The following is a 26308-nucleotide window of genomic DNA, read 5'->3' as shown; positions in this document are numbered from 1 at the left end:
ACAGACGGATATAGATAGTATGGGAGATTGGGCCAAAATTTGGCAGATGGGCTATAATCTGGATAAGTGTGAGGTTATCTATTTTGGCCGAAAGAATAATCAGGCAAATTATTATCTAAATGGAAAGCAGATTCAAAATGCATCTGGGCAGAGGGATCTGGATGTCTTTCTTAATGAATCGCAGAAAGTCTGTATGCAGGTACAAAATGTAACAAGAAAGGCAAATGATGGCACAGTGGTTAGCACTTCTGCCTCATAGCGCCAGGGACCCGGATTCGATTCCAATCTCGGGTGACTGTGTGGAGTTTGCACTTTCTCCCCGTGTCTGCAGGGGTTTCCTCTGGGTGCTCCGGTTTCCTCCCACAGACCAAAGATGTGCAGGTTAGGTGGATTGTCCATGCTAAATTGCTCCTCGGTGGGGTTACAGGGATAGAGTGGGGGATTGGGCCTAGATATGGTGCTCTTTTAGAGGGTCGATGCAGACTCGATGGGCCAAATGGCCTCCTTCTGCACTGTAGGGATTCTATGATTCTATGGAATGTTGCCGTTTATTGCAAAAGGACAGGAATATAAAAGTAGAGAAGTGTTGTTGCAATTGTATAGTGTGTTGGTGAGACCACATTTGGAGTATTGTGTTCAGTTTTGGTCTCCTTATTTGAGGAAGGATGTGATGGCATTGGAAGCAGTTCAGAGGATGTTCACCAGATTGATTCTGGGAATTAAGGGGTTGACGTATGAGGAGAGATTAAACAGTTTGGGTTTATACTCGCTGGAGTTTAGAAGGATGAGAGGGGATCTGATTGAACTATATAAGATACTAAAAGACATTGATGAAGTAAATGTAGACCAAATGTTCCCCCTTGTAGGGCAATCTAGAATGATAGGTTGAGAGGTGGTAGATGTGGAAATGAGATGAGGAGGAACGACTCGCAGTGGTTGGTGAATTTGTGGAACTCGCTGTGATGGAATCTGCGTCATTAAATGATTTCAAGTGGGAGATAGATATATTTCTGGTTTTAAAAAAACAGGTTAAAGGGACATGGGGAGCAGGTAGGGAGGTAGTTTTGAGACCAGGAAATGATCAGCCATGATCTGATTGAATAGCAGAGCAAGCTTGAATTGCCTACTTCTGCTCCTAATTCCTATGTTTCTATCTCTGCTTCCACTGCTGCACAATGCAGGATGGGGGAGGGGAGGGTTGGGGGGATAGTTGCACATGCCCAGAAACTAGCTGGAGTCTTGGTGCACTGCAATCCTCTAAAACCCCTCCTGTTGCACCTCTACTGCAAACAATTTATAAATTATTGCTAGCGTTTTGAAATTGGCAGTCTTGCATTTGTCCTGATGAGTGCAAGATGCAAAGACATGACAGCATGTCTCTCTTTTCGGCAATATTCATGTTCTTTATTACCAAGCGACAATTTGTTGCACCTTTCTTAGTGAAAATTGCATTTCCTGAGACAAATGCTGAACCCTTCTTCAGGAAGTTAGTGTTTCATATTGTGGCACTAATACATTCATGGCAACAAACTTTCAGAAGCCAATCTTCGTATTACATTTCCATTGCCAATCACCTTGATGTTAAGTGTCAAGTTATCCATTTTATCTGTGGACGGCATATATAAGATCAGCTGGGTACTCTCACTAATTTAATATACTTAAAACATAGAACATTACAGCGCAGTACAGGCCCTTCGGCCCTCGATGTTGCACCGACCTGTGAAACCACTCTAAAGCCCATCTACATCCATATGTCTATCCAATGACCATTTGAATGCCCTTAGTGTTGGCGAGTCCACTATCCACTACTGTTGCAGGCAGGGCATTCCACGCCCTTACTACTCTCTGAGTGAAGAGCCTACCTCTGACATCTGTCTTATATCTATCTCCCCTCAATTTAAAGGTATGTCCCCTCGTGCTAGACATCACCATCCGAGGAAAAAGGCTCTCACTGTCCACCCTTTCCAATCCTCTGATCATCTTGTATGCCTCAATTAAGTCACCTCTTAACCTTCTTCTCCCTGACAAAAACAGCCTCAAGTCCCTCAGCCTTTCCTCATAAGATCTTCCCTCCATACCAGGCAACATTCTGGTAAATCTCCTCTGCACCCTTTCCAATGCTTCCACATCCTTCCTATAAATCCTTCCACATCCTTCCTATAATGCGGCGACCAGAATTATACTCCAAATGCGGCCGCACCAGAGTTTTGTACAGCTGAAACATGACCTCATGGCTCATTGCCTCATGGCAAATATCTCAGGATTCAGTGGGATCAGGAGCAGAAATTTAATTGATAGCCATCCTTTTCCAGATACATGCACTAAGACTCATTAATGAATAGTTGTTCTTTGCAGGTAACAGCGCAGATCTACGACTTGTGAAGACCTTCATTGAACTAGGGCTTCCTGGCGCCAAACTGGATTTCTTAATGTCTGAAAGGAACCAGGTAAGGAATGATGAGATTTAACCGGGTGACTAATCTTAACTGCAGGGAATAAGCTCTTTAATCTTTGCTAATCATAAGATCTCTTCAAACAGCAGATTTTAAAGAATGGGAAAATCAGAAATACAGATAGATGAATCTGAAAATGCATTTGATAGAAACATGCACCTTAGAAACATGGTCCTTGCCTTTCTCTTTTCACTGATGGATCAACCTTCAGAGCCACTTCTGTCATGTTCTGCATTGATATGTTAGGAGGAATCTGGATCCACGACAGTTTCAACTTATAGTTCAGGCTTTACGCTCCTGTGGGATGTTTTACTAAATTAAAGGTGTTATATAAACATGTTGTTGTTGTGAAGGAGGAAACATGCTAAGGGGAGGACAAGGCAACCCTGGCTGACAAGGGAAGTCAAGAACAGCATAAAAGCAAAGGTAAAAGCATACAAGATGGTGATGATTAGTGGGAAGCTTGGGCAGCACGGTGGCACAGTGGGTTAGCCCTACTGCCTCATGGCGCCGAGGCCCCAGGTTCAATCCTGGCTCTGAGTCACTGTCCGTATGGAGTTTGCACATTCTCCCCGTGTTTGCGTGGGTTTCGCCCCCACAACCCAAAGATGTGGAGGTTAGGTGGATTGGCCATGCTAAATTGCCCCTTAATTGGAAAAAAAAATGAATTGGGTACACTCAAATTTATTAAAAAAACGATTAGTGGGAAGCCAGTGGATAGGGAAATCTTTAAAAGCACGCAGAGGAAAACTGAATAAACAGTATGGACTGCGGGTGAGGAAGATGAAATATGAGTGTAAGCTAGCTAGTAATATCAAAGAAGATTGCAAGAGTCTTTATTGATAAATAAAAGGTAAGAGAGAGGAAAGAATGGGCATTAGACCACTTGTCAATGAGGCTGAAGAAGTAGTAACAGGGAACGAAGAAATGGCAGAGGAGCTGAACAGGTACTTTGCATCGGTCTTCACGGTGGAAGACACCAGTGGCATACCAGAACTTCAAGAGAGTCAGGGGGCAGGGATGTGTGTAGTGGCCATCACCAAGGAGAAGGTGCGGTGGAAACTGAAAGGTCTGAAGGTGGATAAATCACCCAGACCTGATGGACTACACTCCAGGGTTCTGAAGGAGCTGATTGAGAAGATTGTGGAGGCATTGGTGGTGATATTTCAGGAATCACTGGAGACATGGAGGGTCCCAGAGGATTGGAAAATGGCTAATATGACACCCTGTTTAAGAAGTGAGGAAGGCAAAAGACATGAAATTATAGGCCGGTTAGCCTGACTTTGGTGTTGGTAAGATTTTAGAGTCTATTAATAAGGATGAAGTACTTAGAAAGTGCATGGTAAAATAGGACTGAATAAGTATGGCTTCGTCAAGGGAAGGTCATGGGCTGGATTCTCCGTCCCGCCGTGCCACATTTCTGTTTCAGCACGCCGGCGGGATGCTCCATGTCACCAGCTGGTTAATGGGATTTCCCATTGTGGGGCAGCCCCACGCCGTCGGGAATCCCCCAGGCTGCTGGCAAAATGTACCATCCCGACGGCGGAGAATCCAGCCCGTGTCTGACAAATATGTTAGAATTCTTCAAGGAGGTAACAAGGAAGGTTAGGAAAAGGAGACTAATTGGGCGTGAAGTTATGGAGGAGAGAAAATTCCCTTAATGGGCAGTGTGCTGGTTCCAGTCGCACACCAGGAGCGATTGCAAAATCACTGGTCATTGTAGCGGAGGGTGAAAAACAGCCTTGTTGGGAAGGACATGGTTCAACAACACCCGAGTTAAACTGGAGCAGGTTTTTTCATGGGGAATCAAAATTCACAATGAAAACGATGTGAAAGCAGCAAAGACTCAAAGGTATAAGGTCAACGTACAGGTTCAGAGGAATGTGAGACCAGGTTAATGCAGGCCTCGTCCAGCACCCTATGCTCTTGAGGGTGGATACAGAATAAGAACTGAAATCACTTGAGCTTAAAGTAGCAGACAGTAATAGGCTACTCCCCTAGTTAAAGTACCAAAGTCAGATGGTAGTGTAAAACTATGTGGTGACTATAAGGTAACTGAATCAGGTACAGGAACATAATCCACCCCATTGCTTCGTCAGACTTGGAGTATCTGTTCACAATGTTATCAGGAGGCCAGATCCTTTCAAAATTAGATCTTATTAATTTACGGGATGTGGGCATTGCTGGCTAGACCAGCATTTATTGCCCATTCCTAGTTTCCCTTGCGAAGGTTGTGAAAAGCTGCCTTCTTGAACCGCTGCAGTCCACGTGGTGTTGGTACACCCACAATGATGTTAGCAAGGGTGTTCCAGGATTTTGACCCAGCGATAGCAAAAGAACAGCGATGTATTTCCAAGTCAGGGTGGTGAGTGACTTGGAGAGGAAATTCCAGGTGGTGTTGTTTCAGATATCTGCTGCTCTTGTCCTTCTGGATTGCAGTGGTCGTGATTTTCGTAGGTGCTGCCGAAAGAGCCTTTGTGAGTTCCTACAGTGCATCTTGTAGATGGTACACATGGCTACTACTGTGCATCAGTGGTGGAAGGATTGAATGTTTGTGGAAGGGGTCGCAATCAAGTGGCTGGTCTGTTCTGGATGTTGTTGAACTTCTTGAATGTTGTTGGAGCTGCACTCACCCAGGCAAATGGAGAGTATTCCAGCACACTCCTGATGTGTGCTCTGTCATTACCTGGCACTTGTGTGGTGTGGCTGTTACTTGTCACTTGTCAGCCCAAACCTGGTTATTGTCCAGGTCTTTCTGCATTGGGCAAGGACTGCTTCAGTTTCTGAAGCGTCACATTTGATACTGAACATTGTGCCGTCATCAGTGAACATCCCCACTTCTGATCTGGTGATGGAAGGAAGGTCATTGATGAAGCAACTGAAGATAGTTGGGCCTAGGACACTACCCTGAGGAACTCCTGCAGTGATGTCCTGGAGCTGTGCTGATTGACCTCTAACCACTACAACCATCTTCTTTTGTGCCAGGTATGACGCCAACTAGCTTCCCCCTGATTCTCCTCTCGCGTCCATCATTCAGCTCTTTTGCCAATTCTGAACCAAGGTTGTAATGAGGTCAGGGCTGAGTGATATCTGGAAGTTAAATGCTTTCACTTCCTCTTCTTTCAGCAGAAATCATTTAACTGCTTTTGACATGATCAGGAGCTGTCAATCATAGCTCAATGTTTATAAACATTGTGGTTAGGTTCAAAGTAGGGGACTTGAGATGCAATTCAAATGTAAAAGGAAATGAAAAGAAACAACCCAGACACTTAGCTATCTGGACACTCTTACCCTGTCATTTACAGCCTACTAAAAGGTTTTACTCTTTGAAAGTGAATAGAAGCCTGGCAGATCAAATGATCTAAGGGGTTTAAAGCCTTGTTTTGTGCCTTTTGGCTTTCTATGAAGTAACAGCTGCTGCTTTCTACATCTCTGTCTGAGGCAGCAGGTATAAGGGACAGGTAAGTGAAAAAGCAGTGACCTTTTATTGTTTCTGCCTGGATTCCTCTTCAGCTTCCAGGCAGGGGTGACTGTTGGTGGGGGGGAGAGGGGATCTCTAACAAGGGGGGGGTCTCTGATGAGGGGGTGTCTCTGATATGGGGGTTGCTGGTGGGTGGAGTCTGGTGAATAGGTGGGGGATCAGTGAGGGCGGGGTCTTGTCACCCCCCCCCCCTGTGTGGGGACTGTGGGGGTGACCCAGCAACTCCCATGCTTGGGGGGGGGGGGGCAGGATTTGGATTGTTGAGGGTGGGAGGGGGCTAGCCACCGGAACACAATATTGGGCCGCCCGCTCAAAATGGAGACCCAATAGCGGGTTTCAGAACGGAATCCCTCGAGCTTCCTGCCATGGGGCTGGTTTAGCACAGTGGGCTAAATAGATGGCTGTAATGCAGAACAATGCCAGCAGCGCGGGTTCAATTCCCGTACCGGCCTCCCCAAACAGGCACCGGAATGTGGTGACTAGTGGCTTTTCACAGTAACTTCATTGAAGCCTACTTGTGACAATAAACAATTATTATATTATGTATAAATTAGCATGGCAAGGGAGAGTGAATCGCTTCATGCCGTCGCTCCTAGCTCCTGCACAGACCAGGAGCGATTTTACTCCAGTGGGAGGACACAGTCTCTCAAATGGAGAGTCCTGCCCTGGGTCTGTGGATTCCTAGTCAAACACCGCTGTACCACCGTCTCCCGTCCTCAGACAAATGCCTTCCTGTAACTTGAGATAGACGATTACTCTAAGTCGTATTTGACAATTAATACACACATGGGGCTGTTACAGTTTCATAGGCTGCCATTTGGAGCTTTTTCAGCACCTGGAATTTTTCAAGAATAATGAACCTAACTTTGCAAGGAATTCAGGGAGTGGCGTGCTATTTGGATGACATACTGATTTCAGCCCCAACAATCCGCTGGCGAGTGCCCCAGCAGCCCATAATTCACCCATACCCACCATCACAGCTTCCGAAGTCAGATTGGCCTTCCTGAAAGTGAACCCTCGGAAGGCGACGGACCCAGACGGGATCCCTGGTCGTGCACTCAGAGCCTGCGCGGACCAGCTGGCAGAGGTATTCACGGATATCTTTAACCTGTCCCTACTCCACTCCGAGGTCCCCACCAGCTTCAAGAAGACCACCATCATACCGGTACCAAAGAAGAACCAGGCAACGTGCCTCAATGACTACCGACCAGTGGCCCTGACCTCAGTCGTAATGAAGTGCTTCGAGAGGTTGATCATGAAGCGCATCACCTCGATACTCCCAGAAAGCCTTGATCCACTGCAATTCGCATACCGCTGCAACCGGTCCACATCAGACACCATTTCCCTGGCCCTACACTCATCCCTAGAGCATCTTGAAAACAATGACTCCTACATTAGACTCCTATTTATTGACTACAGCTCTGCCTTCAACACCATAATCCCAGCCAAGCTCATATCAAAGCTCCAAAACCTAGGACTTGACTCCCCACTCTGCAACTGGATCCTCGATTTTCTGACCAACAGACCACAATCAGTAAGAATGAACAACAACACCTCCTCCACAATAGTCCTCAACACATGCGCCCCGCGAGGCTGCGTACTTAGCCCCCTACTCTACTCCCTGTACACACACGACTGCGTGGCAAAACCTGGTTCCAACTCCATCTACAAGTTTGCGGATGATACGACCATAGTGGGCCGGATCTCGAATAACGATGAGTCCGAATACAGGAGGGAGATAGAGAACCTAGTGGAGTGGTGTAGCGACAACAATCTCTCCCTCAATGCCAGAAAAACTAAAGAGCTGGTAATTGACTTCCGGAAGCAAAGTACTGTCCACACCCCTGTCAGCATCAACAGGGCCGAGGTGGAGATGGTTAGCAGTTTCCAAGTCCTAGGGGTGCACATCTCCAAAAATCTGTCCTGGTCCACCCACATCGACGCTACCACCAAGAAAGCACAACAGCGCTTATACTTCCTCAGGAAACTAAGGAAATTCGTCATGTCCACATTGACTCTTACCAACTTTTACAGATGCACCATAGAAAGCATCCTATCAGGCGGCATCACAGCCTGGTATGGCAACTGCTAGGCCCAGGACCACAAGAAACTTCAGAGAGTCGTGAACACCGCCCAGTCCATCACACAAATCTGCCTCCCATCCATTGACTCCATCTACACCTCCCGCTGCCTGGGGAAAGCGGGCAATATAATCAAAGATCCCTCCCACCCGGAGATACAGAAGTCTGAGAACACGCACGAACAGACTCAAAAACAGCTTCTTCCCCACTGTCACCAGACTCCTAAATGACCCTCTTATGGACTGATTTCATTAACACTACACCCTGTATGCTTCATCCGATGCCAGTGCTTATGTAGTTACATTGTATATGTTGTGTTGCCCTATTATGTATTTTCTTTTATTCCCTTTTCTTCTCATGTACTTAATGCTCTGTTGAGCTGCTCGCAGAAAAATACTTTTCACTGTACCTCGGTACACGTGACAATAAACAAATCCAGTCCAATCCAATCCAACAGGCAGACCTGAGTAAGTGACAGACTGAATAATGTGCTGCAAAGTGTGGAAAGGCACGGAGTACGGACAAAGGCATGCAACGATGCAAAACTTGGCAGAATATTTGGGTCACAGGATAGAAAAAGATGGCTCACATCCAACCAAGAACAAGGTTTAAGTGATAGGAAATGCCCCATAAAATATCCCTCAGCTAAGATTATCTTGGGGCCTTGTGAAATTCACACCAAGTTTGAGAGTGTGACATGGCATTCTAAATGTGTAAAAGCAAATAGGTGGATGGTACAATGCTTGTCCATGACAATGTGTCCAATGAGATTAAGTCAGCATGTGATGCCTCTCCACATAGAGAAGGTGCTGCGATCTCCCACATATCGAGGGGAGATAATGGAAAGGAAAGACTGGTGCAGCTCAGTAGCAGTGAGTGAATTCATGCTCAAACAGAATTGCCTTTGACTTTTGGAGCGAGAAGGTTTCATAAATACCTGTATGCCACAGTTTCAGGATCAAAACTCATCAAAGCCACTGATGGCTATTTTGAATCCAAAGTACCCACTTTAGCTACGGCTGGATGCAGCGATGGGCTTTGATATGTCTGTGTATCAGTAGAACATTAAGTACAGACAATCAGAAGATCACTGTGATGCTGATGCCAGGCCGAGATTACCATACCTATCGAGCGCCCAACAGGGAATGTGCATGTTTCTTTTCATACGTAGAGTTGCCGGTCAAGGCAGAAAATATTGGTAGAACACTCTCTGGGGCCCTGTATTGGCAAGGGTATATGACTATATCGCAAACCAGCTGCCAACACAGACAGGTATTTCTAAATCAGGACTTTTTTAATGCATAAGAGTGAGTTGTAAACTGGTAAAGGTTATGTAATTATAGAACCCCATTCAGCCCATCGAGTCTTCACCGACCCTTCGAATGAGCGCTCTACCCATTTACACTCCCCTGTCCACCCCTCCCTAACCCCAGAATCTAATCTGCACATCCCTGGACATTAAGGGGAAATTTAGCATGGCCAGTCCACCAAACCTGCACATCTTTGGAATGTGGGTGGAAGCTGGAGCACTGGGAGGAAACCCACCCATACACGGGGAGAACGTACAAACTCCACACAGAGAGAGGCCAGAATTGAACTTGGGTCCTTGCCATTGTGAGGCAGCAGTAGTAACCACTGTGCCGCCCCATGTGGGGAACCAGAGATGTCAGGCGCGATCTATCGGCCTCGTCAGGCAGGAGGTGAAAAGAAGGGGGCTAGTTAGAGTGCAGGTGAGGCCAAAATTGGGAATCATGACAGGTGTCGATCGGTTTCCAATCTGACATGCCCGCTCCCATTGGCGAGATCTGGATCCCGCCACGGCGTGGTGAGAAACCAATAACCACCAATTAAGGCCAATCTCCATACCATTAACTGGGAAGGACGCCCTATCGAATGGCCTCCCATGGCTTGCCAGCTAGTGGTCATGCGGGCGCCCTTAGCACACCTAACAAAAACGTGAAGCTAGCGCAATGGCTGCTTATAGAGTCATAGAGGTTTACAGCATGGAAACAGGCTCGTCGGCCCAACTTTTCCATGCTGCCCAATTTTTACCATTAAGCTCTTCGTAATTTCCCGCATTTGGCCCATATCCCTCTGTACCCAGCTTTCCCATATAACTGTCAAAATGATTTTTCAAAGAAAAGATTGTACCCGCCTCCAATACTGCCTCTGGCAGATGGTTCCAGACACTCACCACCCTCTGTGTGACAATATTGCCCCTCTGGACTTTTAATAACGCCGGCTGCAAGCTGCCTTCAAAATGGCTACTAACATATTTTAAAAATGCGGCCGCACTGTGCATGCGTGCCCGCTCATCTGTGGCGCATACGCACCGACGAGCGGGCATACATGCGCAGTGTGGCCGCATTTTTATTATACGGTCGCAGCCTTTTTACAAGTTCGGGGGAGTTTTTATTTGATACAATTTTACAGGAAAAAAATGCAGAAACTGAAAATGTTTTCATCCTCTAGAAATTGAAGGTTCACCACATTTCAGCTAAACATTACAAGGTAAGAGAAAATGGTGGGTCGCGCAGGTCAGCTGGCATGGGCCGCGAAGGTCGTCCGGCGTGGGTCACGAAAGTCGGCCGGCGTGGTCGCGAAGGTCGGCCGGCGTGGGCCGCGAAGGTCGGTCTGCGTGGTTCGTGAAGTTCAGCCGTTGTGCGTCGCGAAGGTCGGCCGGCGTGGGCCGCGAAGGTCGGCCGGCGTGGGCCGCGAAGGTCGGCCGGCGTGGGACGCGAAGGTCGGCCGGCGTGGGCCGCGAAAGTCGGCTGGCGTGGGCCGCAAAGGTCGGCCGGCGTGGGACGCGAAGGTTGGCCGGCGTGGGTCGTGAAGTTCAGCTGGTGTGGGTCGCGAAGGTCTGCCGTGTTGGGTCCCGAAAGTTGGCTGGTTGGTAAAAATGGGTCTCCGGAAAAAAAGTTTGAAAAACACTGCACTAGAGTTCCACCGTATCATCCTGCATCAAGCCGAGTGCAGAGTACAAATTGTTAAGCATGATCTTCTTGTCAAACAAATGCTGGGTAAAAATTGGAAGAAATGTCAGTTGTCATTGAATCACAGACTGGTGGATTTTTTTTGTTTATTTATCATAACACATATACAGCTATTACCGAGAGAAAGCCAATTGAGTTGTTTCTGAGAAGACAGTGCAGAATGAGGTTTTCATTGGTGAAGCCACATTTAGCACAGTCAGTAGAAGAAAGACAATCCAGACAGAAAGAGAATCACGACATAGGTAGAGCAAGTGAAAGAAGTCAGAATTTGAACCAGAAGTTTAAAGTGAAAGAATACCATCACAAATGGTCACCAGCAAGAGTTGTGGAAATATCTAGTCTTACAGCAGAGGGCAGTAGAGCGAAGCTGCTGATTGGCTGTTGCGGGGGAAATTTGCATACGTCCATGTGCTGACCCTAACTTAGAGGTGTACCTGAGCAAGAGGCCCTAGCTGTTCCAGTGAAGACAAGCATCCAGCAGAGGGCAGTAGAGCGGAGCTGCTGATTGGCTGTTGCGGGGGAAATTTGCATACGTCCGTGTGCTCACCCTAACTTGAAGTGGTTTGTGGAGGAGCTGTTGTCAAGTGACACTTAAACCCAAAACACTTCTTCAGTGATTCCCTCCCTTCCCCCTCATCTAACCAAAAAAAAACCAACCGCTGTAATGATCAAGAGGAAGGCTCGAGGGCAGGTAGAAGTAAAAAGAAGTTGAACCGTGACGTTACAGCAGGTAAGGGATTGGCTGGTGACTGGTAAGTAGTTTTTCTTTTATTTTCCCTGAGGTGTTATCGTGCGGGGCGCAGAGGTTGCCGAGTGAGTGCCTGCTGAGAAGGGGAGTGAATAACAGGTAAGCTCTTTCTTTTTCTTTTTTTTATCTAGAGGGGATGGCAGGGAAGGTAATGCAATTTTCCTCCTGCAGAATGTCGAAGTCAGGGACGCCGTCAGTGTCCCTGCTGATTTCATCTGTGGGAAGTGCACCCACCTCCATCTCCTCAGAAACCGGGTTAGGGAACTGGAGCTGGAGCTGGATAAACTTCGGATCATTCGGGAGGCAGAGGTGGTCATAGATAGAAGTTTCAGGGATGCAGTTACTCCGAAGAATAAAGATAGATGGGTGACAGTGAGAGTGGCTGGGAGGAAGTACAGGGATCCCTTGTGGTCGTTCCCCTTAGTAACAAGTATACCGCTTTGGATACTGTTGGGGGGGGGGGGTGGACTTAACAGGGGTAAGCCATGGGGTACAGGTCTCTGGCACAGAGTCTGTCCCTGTTGCTCAGAAGGGAAGGGAGGAGAGGAGTAGAGCATTAGTCATTGGAGACTCCATAGTTAGGGGGATAGATAGGCGATTCTGTGGGAACGAGGGAGACTCGCGGTTGGTGTGTTGCCTCCTAGGTGCCAGGGTGCGTGATGTCTCAGATCGTGTTTTCGGGATCCTTAAGGGGGAGGGGGTGCAGCCCCAAGTCGTGGTCCACATAGGTACCAACCACATAGGTAGGAAAAGGGATAGGGATGTAAGGCAGGAATTCAGGGAGCTAGGGTGGAAACTTAGATCTAGGACAAACAGAGTTATTATCTCTGGGTTGTTATCCATGCCACGTGATAGCGAGACGAGGAATAGGGAGAGAGAGGAGTTGAACACGTGGCTACAGGGATGGTGCAGGAGGGAGGGTTTCAGATTTCTGGATAATTGGGGCTCATTCTGGGGTCGGTGGGACCTCTACAAACGGGATGGTCTACACCTGGACCAGAGGGGTACCAATATCCTGGGGGGGGGGAAATTTGCTAAGGCTCTTCGGGAGGGTTTAAACTAGTTCAGCAGGGACTTGGGAACCTGAATTGTAGCTCCAGTGTACAGGAGGTGGAGAGTACTGAGGTCATGAGTAAGGTTTCAAAGTTGCAGGAGTGTACCGGCAAGCAGGAAGGTGGTTTAAAGTGTGTCTTCTTCAATGCCAGGAGCATCCGGAATAAGGTGGGTGAACTTGCGGCATGGGTTGGTACCTGGGACTTCAATGTTGTGGCCATTTCTGAGACATGGGGCGAAATACTCCCCCAACGGCACGACGTCCACTGACTGGCGCCCAAAACGGCGCCAATCAGAAGGGCATCGTGCCGCCCCAAAGGTGCGGAATGCTCCGCATCTTTGGAGGCCGAGCCCCAACATTGAGGGGCTAGGCCGACGCCGGAGGGATTTCCGCCCCGCCAGCTGGCAGAAACGGCCTTTGTTGCCCCGCCAGCTGGCGCGGAAATGACATTCGGGGCGGTGCATGCGCGGGAGCGTCAGCGGCCGCTGACAGTTTCCCGCGCATGTGCAGTGGGGAGAGTCTCTTCTGCCTCCGCCATGGTGGAGACCGTTGCGGAGGCGGAAGGGAAAGAGTGCCCCCACGGTACAGGCCCGCCCGCGGATCGGTGGGCCCCAATCGCAGGCCAGGCCACCGTGGGGGCACCCCTGGGGCCAGATCGCCCCGCGCCCCCCCCAGGTCCCCGGAACCCGCCCACGCCGCCTTGTCCCGCCGGTAAATAGCTACTTTAATTTACGCCGGCGGGACAGGCAATTTCTCGGCGGGACTTCGGCCCATCTGGGCCGGAGAATCGAGGGGGGGGGCCCGCCAACCAGCGCGGCCCGATTCCCGCCCCCGTCCAATCTCCGGTACCGGAGACTTCGGCAACGGGCGGGGGCGGGATTCACGGCGGCCAACGGCCATTCTCCGACCCGCTGGGGGGTCGGAGAATGACGCCCCATGGATAGAGCAGGGACAGGAATGGTTGTTGCAGGTGCCGGGGTTTAGATATTTCAGTAAGCTCAGGGAAGGTGGTAAAAGAGGGGGCGGGGTGGCATTGTTAGTCAAGGACAGTATTACGGCGGCAGAAAGGACGTTTGATGAGGACTCATCCACTGAGGTAGTATGGGCTGAGGTTAGAAACAGGAAAGGAGAGGTCACCCTGTTAGGGGTTTTCTATATGCCTCCGAAAAGTTCCAGAGATGTAGAGGAAAGGATTGCAAAGATGATTCTGGATAGGAGCGAAAGCAACAGGGTAGTTGTTATGGGGGACATTAACTTCCCAAATATTGACTGGAAACGCTATAGTTTGAGTACTTTAGATGGGTCCATTTTTGTGCAATGTGTGTAGGAGTGTTTCCTGACACAGATAGGCCAACAAGAGGTGAGGCCATATTGGATTTGGTACTGGGTAATGAACCAGGCCAGGTGTTAGATTTGGAGGTAGATGAGCACTTTGGTGATAATGACCACAATTCGATTACGTTTACTTTAGTGATGGAAAGGGATAGATATAGACCGCTGGGGAAGAGTTATATCTGGGGGAAAGGCAATTATGATGCGATGAGGCAAGACTTAGGATGCATTGGATGGAGAGGAAAACTGCAGGGGATGGGCACAATGGAAATGTGGCGCTTGTTCAAGGAACAGCTATTGCGTGTCCTTGATAAGTATGTACCTGTCAGGCAGGGAGAAAGTGGTCGAGCAAGGGAACCGTGGTTTACTAAAGCAGTCGAAACACTTGTCAAGAGGAAGAAGGAGGCTTATGTAAAGATGAGACATGAAGGTTCAGTTAGGGTGCTCGAGAGTTACATGTTAGCTAGGAAGGAGCTAAAGAGAGAGCGAAGAAGAGCCAGGAGGGGACATGAGAAGTCTTTGGCAGGTAGGATCAAGGATAACCCTAAAGCTTTCAAAAGATATGTCAGGAATAAACGAATGACTCGGCTAAGAGTAGGGCCTGTCAAGGACAGTAGTGGGAAGTTGTGCTTGGAGTCCGAGGAGATAGGCGAGGTGCTAAATGAATATTCTTCGTCAGTATTCATACAGGAAAAAGACAATGTTGTCGAGGAGAATACTGAAATTCAGGCTACTAGACAAGAAGGGCTTGAGGTTCATAAGGAGGAAGTGTTAGCAGTTCTGGAAAGTGTGAAAATAGATAAGTCCCCTGGGCCGGATGGATTTATCCTAGGATTCTCTGGGAAGCTACAGAGGAGATTGCTGAGCCTTTGGCTTTTAACTTTCAGTCATCTTTATCTCCAGGAATGGTGCCAGAAGACTGGAGGATAGCAAATGTTGTCCCCCTTGTTCAAGAAGGGGAGTAGACACAACCCCGGTGACTATAGACCAGTGAGCCTTACTTCTGTTGTGGGCAAAATCTTGGAAAGGTTTAAAAGAGATAGGATGTATAACCATCTGGAAAGGAATAATTTGATTAGAGATAGTCAACACGGTTTTGTGAAGGGTAGGTCGTGCCTCACGAGCCTTATTGAGTTCTTTGAGAAGGTGACCAAACCCGTGGATGAGGGTAAAGCAGTTGATGTGGTGTATATGGATTTCAGTAAAGCGTTTGATAAGGTTCCCCACGGTAGGCTACTGCAGAAAATACGGAGGCATGGGATTCAGGGTGATTTAGCAGTTTGGATCAGATATTGGCTAGCTGGAAGAAGAGAAAGGGTGGTGGTTGATGGGAAATGTTCAGACTGTAGTCCAGTTACTAGTGGTGTACCACAAGGATCTGTTTTGGGGCCACTTCTGTTTGTCATTTTTATAAATGACCTGGAGGAGGGCGTAGAGGGATGGGTGAGTAAATTTGCAGATGACACTAAAGTTGGTGGAGTTGTGGACAGTGCGGAAGGATGTTACAAGTTACAGAGGGACATAGATAAGCTGCAGCGCTGGGCTGAGAGGTGGCAAATGGAGTTTAATGCAGAAAAGTGTGAGGTGATTCATTTTGGAAGGAATAACAGGAAGACAGAGTACTGGACTAATGGTCAGATTCTTGGCAGTGTGGATGAGCAGAGAGATCTCGGTGTCCATGTACAAAGATCCCTGAAAGTTGCCTCCCAGGTTGAGAGGGTTGTTAAGAAGGCGTAAGTGTGTTAGCTTTTATTGGTAGAGGGATTGAGTTTCGGAGCCATGATGTCATGTTGCAGCTGTACAAAACTCTGGTGCGGCCGCATTTGGAGTATTGCGTGCAATTCTGGTCGCCGCATCATAGGAAGGATGTGGAAGCATTGGAAAGGGTGCAGAGGAGATTTACCAGAATGTTGCCTGGTATGGAGGGAAGATCTTATGAGGAAAGGCTGAGGGACTTGAGGCTGTTTTCGTTAGCGAGAAGAAGGTTAAGAGGTGACTTAATTGAGGCATACAAGATGATCAGAGGATTGGACAGGGTGGACAGTGAGAGCCTTCTTCCTCGGATGGTGATGTCGAGCACGAGGGCACATAGCATTAAGTTGAGGGGAGATAGATATAAGACAGAAGTCCGAGGGAGGTTCTTTACTCAGAGAGTAGTAAGGGCGTGGAATGCCCTGCCTGCAACAGTAGTGGACTCGCCAACACCAAGGGCATCCAAATGGTCATTGGATAGACATATTGACGATAAGGGAATAGTGTAGATGGGCTTTAGAGTGGTTTCACAGTTCGGCGCAACATTGAGGGCCGAAGGGCCTGTACTGCGCTGTAATGTTCTCTGTTCTGTGTACTGCATATTTAATAATAATAATCGCTTATTGTCACAAGTAGGCTTCAATGAAGTTACTGTGAAAAGCCCCGAGTCGCCACATTACGGCGCCTGTTCGGGGAAACTGGTACGGGAATTGAACCCGCGCTGCTGGCATTGTTCTGCATTACACGCCAGCTGTTTAGCCCACTGTGCTTTTGGTTAGGTGTGTACATATGTTTTACCTTTAGAGGTCCATGGGGGAAGTTGGGAAGGATCAAATGAATCTGATGAATTGGATCGTCGCGATATGCGTAGGGTGCCCAAAGTTACTCCAACAATTTGCGCCTGAAACCCGATCTGAGTCGAAGTCCGGCTGACATGTCCGATGAAGTGGGAAACTTAATTAAAGGTCAAGATCAAAAGCGGTCTTTGTTGGAGAAAACATCTCCTCGGGCTCAGACCAAAATGGGCAAAGGCCCTTTCGCAGGTTCCGGAAGTATGGAACAAGAAAGGAGGCATCTCACTGGTTAAGTTGGATTTGTAAATAAATAGAGAAACAAGAAATGTGTGCAAGTTGTACGGAATATCACATTTGTGTAACATTTTCATGAAGGAGAGAGTAGTGTAATAAGACACTCGTCTGACCGTATGTGTATGTCCCTCAAACCAACATAAACCAGTTTCAGTTGGGTACTTTGAACTGCATGTGCTGCACACTCTCTTTTTTTCTGGCCTGTCAAGATATTACTGCCCTGACCCACGGATATGCACAGGAAGTTGTACTGGATCTTGGAAAATGGCTGCCATTTTGAGACAAACAAGATGGTTCATTAAAACAAAGAAGACATTTTCAGCTGGAGTGAAAAAGGTGGTCAAATTGTTAATCACCATCTGGCCACCGTCGTTGGATACAATTAATGTATATGGACAACAAAACAATAGGTATTGTGCCTTTAATGCAGTAAATTACACCAAGGCACTTCACAGGAGCATAATCAGACAAAACAAAACCCCAGCCAAAGAAGGTGACATAAGAACAGTCTTGGTCAAAGAGGAAGGGTTTAAGGAACATCTTTTAAGGTGGAGAAGTTTACGAATAATTTTGCACTTGTCTTTCTGGAATAGCCTGCTTGTGTTTTGGTGATGGATGTGTGGATAAATATGGTTGGTGGAATTGTGTTGGAGTTGCTCCATTCGCAGGAAAGGAGATGAAGATGAGATATTGCAGTGGGGGAAAAATGCAAAGAGTCTGACAAAGAAAACCAGTGGAGAAGGAGACTTTACGCATGCGTTATCATTCCTTTGTGTCAACTCTTACAATTGTTTCTTTTATTCGATCATGGGGTGAGGGGGATGCTACCTGGGCCAGCATTTGTTGCCCATCCCTGAGGGCATTTAAGAGTCAACCACATTGCTGTGGCTATGGAGTCACATGTAGGCCAGGCCAGGTAAGGACAGCAGATTTCCTTCTCTAAAGGACATTAGTGTACCCGATGGTTTTTTACGACAATCGACAGGCCATCATTAGACTTTTAATTCTAGATTTTCTTTAAATCAAATTCAAATTTCACTATATGCCGTGGTGGGATTTGAACCCGGGTCCCCAGATCATTACCCTGGGGCTCTCGATTACTTGTCCAGCGACAATACCACTACGCCACTGCCTCCCCCTGGACTGGGGGAGGGGAGGGTGGAGGTGGAGTCCTGAACTAATAACAACATTAGCAATGACATTGCTTTTCCCATGCATTTCTAAATACATTCTCTCACATAGCACTCTGAATAGTGAGTAACATTGAAGGTGTAGAATTTTCACAATGTGCTCTCGGGATCTCCCGCCATATCCTTAGCAGTAAATGGACAGAAACCCCAAAAGTTATGCAAGACGGTGAATGTACAAAGGCCTCAGACAACAAATAGATGTTGAAGGTAACTGGGAAATGGGCCGTACTCCAGTCAATATGAGAGGAATTCCTGTTGAAATTGGCTTGGAGAGTGGGAGAAATCAGCCATGGTTCTTTCTGCTGATTGCCTCTGCTCAGTGAGCTGAAACGTGATGTGTGGATGCAAATCCCACAGTTGAGCAGCACATTTCTCCAGATTCACCACCTAGACTCATAAATAAAGAATATTCACCAGGGCCACGTACCAGAGGGTGGTCTGTGCCTGTGGGACCTTCTCCTAGCACAAGGTGGAAGAGATGAAAGGTAGGCAGGCAAAAGCAGTTCAGCAATTAAACACCTGGTGTGAAAATAATAAAATCTGCAGGCTCTTATCAACATCAGTCTCTGATGGGCTATGAATGTCAGCAGTTGATTTTTTTTATGTAGAAAGTAACACCTCGTAAATTAAAATCTACAGGAGGCCAATGTTTTTCCAAGCAGCTCCAGTTTGACAGTGCTGACATAATACACCAGAGGGAGCTGTTAGCTCACAAATGAACGAGCTGGACAAAAAGAAAAGAACAGCAATGCTTGTTCTGTGTTGCCTTTAATGTTCATAAATCCCATTCAGCTTGCACACTATAACACCACCGAATCCTTGCTTTAAATTGGAAAACAAAACTGCTTAAGCTCAGTGGTTGTCCTGGAACTGATGTTACCTGACATGACCTTACATACGAACGCAGAACTCAGGAGGCGGCCACTCGGCCTTGAGGCTGCTCCGCCGTTTGCTAAGGTCATGGCTGATCTGATTGGGGCATCTACGTTCCTGACTACCCCTCCGATAACCCTTTGACTCCCTTGTCAGTCAAGCATTTATATAACTCAGCCCACAAATATTCAATGACCCTGCCTCGACTGCTCTCTGGAGAAGACAGTTCTGACAGTCCAATGACCCTCTGAGGGAAACAAAAATCTCCTCGCCTCTTTCCTAAACAGTAGACTGGTTTATATTTTTTAACTTGTGTCCCCAGGTTCTAGACTCTCCCGCGAGGGGTTAGGTGGATTGGCCATGATAAATTGCCCTTAGTGTCCAAAATTGCCCTTAGTGTTGGGTGGGGTTGCTGGGTTATGGGGATAGGGTGGCGGTGTTGACCTTGGGTAGGGTGCTCTTTCCAAGAGCCGGTGCAGACTCGATGGGCCGAATGGCCTCCTTCTGCACTGTAAATTCTATGATTCTATGACATCCTTGCAGCATCCACTCTGTCAAGTTCCCTCAGGACCTTGTGTTTCAATAAGATCACCGCTCATTCTTCGAGACTCCAATGGATACAGGCCCAACCTCATAAAACAATCTCTTTATCCCAGGAATCAATGGACTGAACCTTCTCTGCAGTGCTTCTAATGCAACTGCATCCTTCCTTAAATAAGGAGATGTAAACTGCACCCTGACAGGTTGAACTCCTACAGGTGCAGTTTGAAATTTGGAAGGTTCCACTTGCTCCTTAATGGATGCGTAGGTCTCACAGCAAATGTGGCTTCCTCGCTTGTCTTTGCTAACACGTCGCCTCTGAATTTCCAGTGACCGATGCTTGAAGGAAACAAGAATCCTCATCCTAGCTGCACCTCCATTGCAGGGCCTCTAGGTGGAGCCCACATACTGCCATTTCATAGCGAGAAACATTGAGGATCTGGCCGTAAATTGAGTAGCGTGTATTATTTATACCTCTTTTAAAAAATGATTCACGGGTTGTGAGCATTAGAAAGGGTGCAGAGGCGATTCACCACAATGTTGCCTGGACTGGAGCATTTCAGCTGTGAAGAGATGCTGGATAGACTTGAGTTGTTCTCGGAGCAGAGAAGGCTGACGGGATAAAATGATCAAGGACTTGGATAGGAAGGAACCTTTCCCCTTTGTAGTGGGGTCAATAACCAGGGGCATAGACTTAATGCAAGTGGCATGAGATTTAGAGGGGATTTCAGGAAAAACCTTTTCACCCAGAGGTGGGGGGGGGGGGGGGGGGGGGTCAGAATCTAGAACTCATTGCCTGTAGAGACGGGAACCCTCACAACATTTAAGAAGTATTTAGATGAGCACCTGAAATGTTATAGTTTGGAAAGATATTGACCAAAACCTGGGAAATGGGATTAGGATAGATAAGTGTTTGATCGCCGACACCGACAAAATGGGCCGAAGGGCATCTTTTGTGCTGTAAAATTCTATGACCCCTAGTATTGAGAGAGGGTGGTGAGCTTTCGACTTGGGGCTGGGTGGGAAATGGCCCTTAATTCCCCAACCGCTGCAAAATTAGTTTAAACTCTCCCAGCAGCATAGAAGGATATTGGTCTCAGTCGTGTAGAGGTGCAACCGATCCAGTCTCTATAGATTCCATCTCCTCAAAGTTAGTTCCAAAGTCCCAGGACTTGTGTGCACTTCTCCTACACCATCTCTCCAGCCAAACATTCAACTGCTATTTGTGTATTCATGAGCATGTACCAGGATTATTAGCACTGAGGTTGAATTGACAGATGGCCCTCTAGGGGAGAGGGAGTGTTTGCATTGGGACAAACTAAGGAAACCAGGAACAAAAAGGGGGGGGGGGGTCAAGATGGAGAGAAAAGTTTGCAGTCCAAAGTTGTTGAAGTTGTACGCAAATACCCCCCCCCCCCAACTCTGCTCCCCCAAAGGGTCATCTGTTCCTTGTTTTGCAGTTTTGCCTTCACTGCATGTTGACCCTTTTTCTGCTATTTACACATTCTTCTGTCTTATCTGTATGCCACTATTAGCACCTTCTTTAATCTTTATTGCTACCATTAACACTCTCTTTGTCTTGTGTCTATGACATCTTTGTCACTCTCTCCTGAGCTCCGACCTATCCCTGACCTTCTATTCTGCACCGTCCCCCTCTTCAACTATATAATTAATCACATTTCTAACCCTCTTTAGTTCTGAAGAAGGGTAATATGGAATCAAAACGTTAACTTTGTTTCTCTCCACAGATACCGCTAGACCTGCTGAGTTTTTGCAGTCATTGTGTTTGTGACACACAGCAAGCTCTCACAAAGTAAATCTGTAGTTTATATGGTATAGTTAATTTGGATCTGTATTTTGCGGCACTTTGCGGCAGTTGAATGCTTGGCTGGAGAGATGGTCCAGAAGGGCTTTATGCTCCTGGAACTTTGGGACTGACTTTTAGGAGGTGGGATCTGTACACACTGGATGGGTTGCACTGCTGCGCGGCTGAAACCAATATCCTCCCAGGGCAGTTTGTTGTGCTGTTGGGAGGGTTTAAACTAATTTGGCAGGAGTTGGGGAACAAAGGGCCATTTCCCACCCATGCCCAATTTTCAGATGGGTGGGTGGAGGTGGCGGGGTGACCCTGCTCAGGCCTTGGACAGGAAGAACGGTGGACCATCTCCATCAACAGCCGCCTTTCAACGTTGGGCATCCCGGCCCCAGAAGGTCTGCCACCTGTGGATCCTGATCAGATTGGTCGGCAGCTCTGTGATGTGGGATTTCCTCTCGACTGAACGGTATAAATCCCATCTCATCAATGAATGCTCGGTGGAGAATTATGTAGCTGCAACGCAGCCAGTACCGGGGGCAATGCTTTCACCACTGACTCCTCGGAATGTGGGAAGGGAAACTATCCTGTCATCCCCAAACACCTGCCTCAAAAAAGGGAAAGTCTGCATACTAAATATTCCTGGATACAAGGGTGGAATTTTGAGCCTGCGTTAGTCGTCAGCGTAAATAGTGATGCCGGCCCAAAGTGTCGCGAGAGTCCGGAAATGAAACTTTTGCTGGCGAGATTGTCACATCTTTGCTGCTACTGACTACACTGAGGTGAGGAGTGCCAGTGTGGGTCTGTACCCATTGAGCAGGTAGACTGACGCTCACAAACATTCAGCCAGTAGCTTCCTCATGCGGAAGGAATGCAGGGTGACCCTGCTCAGGCCTTGGGCAGGATGAAGGAGGTGGGGTCACGACCAGGATTACATCAGCATGACTGTATCGTTACAATGGGGGTGGGGGGGGGGAACAACCTTTGAACCTCCTTCCTCTCTGAGAGAAGCTTGAGGATGAGCCAGCGTTGCCCATCCAGCCTAAACTTTGGGGGCTGACTGCGCATGCTGCAATAAAATGAAAGACAAGAGATACTTTAAGGGTACATAACGTGAGTTTTAATAGATTAAATGTGGCTAATATAGGTGGCTAATATCTGCTCATGCCTAAACTCACCCATGCCCACGCTGTGACTATAATTTAATTGTCCTTGTAACCCTACAGCTGAGGATGAGGTAGCCTGCTGACTGCCATGCCCTCTTGCCTGAGATGATCTTGAGTTTGTTTCCTGGAGGGCTGGAATCCTGAGGGTCTGTGTCTGCTTTCTGGCAGCACGGCTATCATAATATCCTCGGTGTGCGGAGCTGCAGGTGTATCGGTCACAGGATTGGATTGGATTTGTTTATTGTCACTTGTACCGAGGTACAGTGAAAAATATTTTTCTGCGAGCAACTCAACAGATCATTAAGTACATGGGAAGAAAAGGGAATAAAAGAAAATATATAATAGGGCAACACAGGTTATACAATGTAGCTACATAAGCACCGGCATCTGATGAAGCATACAGGGTGTAGTGTTAATGAGGTCAGTCCATAAGAGGGTCATTTAGTAGTCTAGTAACGGGGGGAAGAAGCTGTTTTTGAGTCTGTTCGTGCATGTTCTCAGACTTTAATATCTCCTCCTGCCCGATGGAAGAAATTGGAAGAGTGAGTAAGCCGGGTGGGAGGGGTTGTTGATTATGCTGCCCACTTTCCCCAGGCAGCGGGAGATGTAGATGGACTCAATGGATGGGAGGCAGGTTCGTGTGATGGACTGGACGGTGTTCACGACTCTCTGAAGTTTCTTGGCAGTCGTGGGCCGAGCAATTGCCATACCACGCTGTGATGCAGCTAGGTAAGATGCTTTCTATGGTGCATCTGTAAAAGTTGGTAAGGGTTAATGTGGACATGCCAAATTTCCTTAGTTTCCTGAGGATGTATAGGCGCTGTTGTGCTTTCTTGGTGGTAGTATCGATGTGGGTGGACCAGGACAGATTTTTGGAGATGTGTACCCCTAGGATTTTGAAACTGCTAACCATCTCCACCTCAGCCCCGTTGATGCTGACAGGGGTGTGTACAGTACTTTGCTTCCTGAAATCAATGACCAGCTCTTTAGTTTTGCTGGCATTGAAGGAGAGATTGTTGTCGCTGCACCACTCCACTGAGTTCTCTATCTCCCTCCTGTATTCTGACTCCCGTTATTCGAGATCCAGCCCACTATGGTCATATCATCAGCAAACTTGTAGATGGAGTTGGAACCACATTTTGCCATCACTTTTGACACAGTGATTTACTAGCATCTCACCAATTTCAGTGGGATGAGCATGGACCTATGCCGGGTAAATAATAATAATCTTTATTAGTGCCACAAGTAGATTTACATTAACACAGCAAGGAAATTACTGTGAAAATCCCCTTGTCACCACACTATGGCGCCTGTTCAGGTTCACAGAGGGAGAATTCAGAATGTTCACTTCAAAGGACTTATGGGACTTTCGGGACTTATGGGAGGAAACCAGAGCACCTGGAGGAAACCCGCGCAGACACGGGGAGAACGTGCAGACTCCTCACAGACAGTGACCCAAGCTGGGAATCGAACCCGGGCTAACCACTGTGCTACCGTGTTGTAATCAAAGATTGGCAGGCAAGACTGCAAACGGACAAGGGTCTGCCTTCAAGGAGGAAAAGGTTCAAGTACAGCCGAGATACATTCCCACAATGTGTGTGTGTGTGAGGCGGGGGGGGGGGGGGGCGGTTTGCAGAAGGGTAGGTCGACTAAAACCATAACTCCAGGAATGTCAAGAGAAATAGCGAGTAAGATGAAACAGAAAAAGGGACTGCTCGACTGTGGTCAGGTTGATAATACAAATGTACTCAGTCTGAATATGGAAAGTTCAGGGCAGAAGTGAAAAAAATAAGAGAAGCAAAGACAGAGAAGAGACTGGCAGCTCACATGAAAAGTCTTCAATAGGTCAATAAATACTGAAAGGAGGGATTGAGCCAATTAGGGACCAAAAAGGAGAGATATACATGGAGACAGAGGTGTGGCTGAGGTATCCATTTAGTACTTTGCATTTGTCTTTAACAAGGAAGCAGATACTGTCACAGTCAAAGTGGAAGAGGTAATTGAGGTTCTGGGTGGAAGGGAAAAATATCGCAGGGCACAGGGATAGCAATGGAAAGTGGGACTAGGTGAGTTGCTTTTTGCAGAAAGATAGTACTGTCACAGCAGACCTAATAGCCTCCTGTTCTGTAGCCACTCTACGATCCAATCATTACACTTCAAACACACTTGATTGTTCTGAGACTGATTGGTGATGTATACATGCAAGTTCTTTACACTCCTGTTTCTTGAATGAGATCCATATCCTGGCCTCACCAGCGCTACCTAGCATCTGTTACAGCTGTTGAGCATTTCTAAAAAACAAAGGTAATAGATGAGAGAGATGCTAGTAAATCACTGTGTCTCTAAATGTATGTAACTTGGATTCATTCCTGTCAAATCAGACAGGATCACATACATGTGTAGATGAAAAGCAATTTAATCTTGATTTATGACATCCATCGAGTATGCCAGCAAAGCAACAGCATTACTGCAGCAGCAAGCCACTACAAGACAGTGTTAGCAATCAGGATATGGTTGTTATTTCTGTCTTGGATGCAACACCAACTGAGGTTTCTTTCTCTGGGAATAATTCACCAGAGCTTCCATTTTTCTTAACACCCATTTCTCATCACTGCTACATGACTGCACTGGCCACAACTCTTCACTGTTATCCAGCTGTTACGTAAACGTTATCTGAGCCCTTTGCTCAATTAATGCTTTGGTGTCTGACTATTTGGTCTGGGTAGTCTATTCGGACATGTTTCACTCCCCTGATCCGTTTAACACATGGAGCATCTACACAAGGCATGCAGAACAGCCCAAATATTGATCCGCTATTTCAAAGAATTGTGGCTTGGAACTATATTTTCACATTTCTCAGATGAAAAGTAGCATATCCCACAGCTACAATGAACTCAGTAACCTTATTATCGAAAACCAAAATCAAAGCACATCATAGTAACTCGCAGATTTCATCAATATCACTCGCAGGCTCTCCTGCTGCTGGCTTGATACATCCTTTCAGTTCTAATCTCTGCCACTGCCCCCCAAGTTATCAGCCAGCTGATATTTTATTGGTTTTTATTGCTCATTCGCGGGATGTGGGTGTCGCCGGCTAGGTTGGCATTTATTGCCCCTCCCGAGTTGCCCTTGAATGTGCCTTAAACATAATGTCACATGGATGGAAAGGTCAGCACACATTTAAACAGCAGTTGTAAAGTAGGTAAGAATACATTGCATTTACATTGATCTTTTTGATGGAAGATGTCCTGAAGCTCTTCACAGAGGAATCAGATGAAAGTGGGTGCCAAAGCCAAAGAGAGATATTTAGAGGTGTCACCCAAAAGCTTGATCTAAGTGGGGATTTCAAGGAGGGCAATGGAGGAATGGAGGCGGGGATCACTGTGGCACCTGGGGGACTGAAGGCGTTGATGAAATGATGATAGGAAGCTGCACCAAAAGCCTACAGCAAACAGGAGAAATAAAGTCGTAGAGGAATTCAGGAGATTTTGTAGAAGAATTCAGGAGATTGTGCTACCCTTTGTTGGAAAACATCCAGCATTAGATGAGAGACAGTTGTGTGGTAAATTGCCCTACGTAGTCCTTTTGGCCTACTTTCCAAATGGGATTGTGTGTAAAATGGGGAAAGGTGTGGGTGGGCAGCAGATGGAATAATGGAATTCTGTTCTTTGTTTCGCGGCTGGGTGGACATGATTCAATGCGTTAACTCTGTGCCTGACAAAGTGTTATTAGTTGAGGTGGAAA

The 26308-nt window shown here is 47.1% G+C and overlaps 1 protein-coding gene across 2 annotated transcripts in view; it reads left to right on the top strand.

Moving 5' to 3' along the window:
* Positions 1 to 26308, top strand: part of fam135b (family with sequence similarity 135 member B) — a 607420-nt gene that overhangs the window by 493059 nt on the left and 88053 nt on the right. For both annotated transcript variants that reach the window (XM_072468261.1, XM_072468262.1), the window contains exon 15: positions 2356 to 2447. In XM_072468261.1, the coding sequence (XP_072324362.1) occupies positions 2356 to 2447 (92 nt within the window). The remainder of the gene's footprint in view (positions 1 to 2355; positions 2448 to 26308) is intronic.

This window comes from Scyliorhinus torazame, chromosome 11, assembly GCF_047496885.1.
Source record: "Scyliorhinus torazame isolate Kashiwa2021f chromosome 11, sScyTor2.1, whole genome shotgun sequence".
Classification (NCBI taxonomy): Eukaryota; Metazoa; Chordata; class Chondrichthyes; order Carcharhiniformes; family Scyliorhinidae; genus Scyliorhinus; species Scyliorhinus torazame.
Note: the sequence above shows the minus strand (reverse complement) of the source record. Positions and strands in the feature narration are given on the sequence as shown.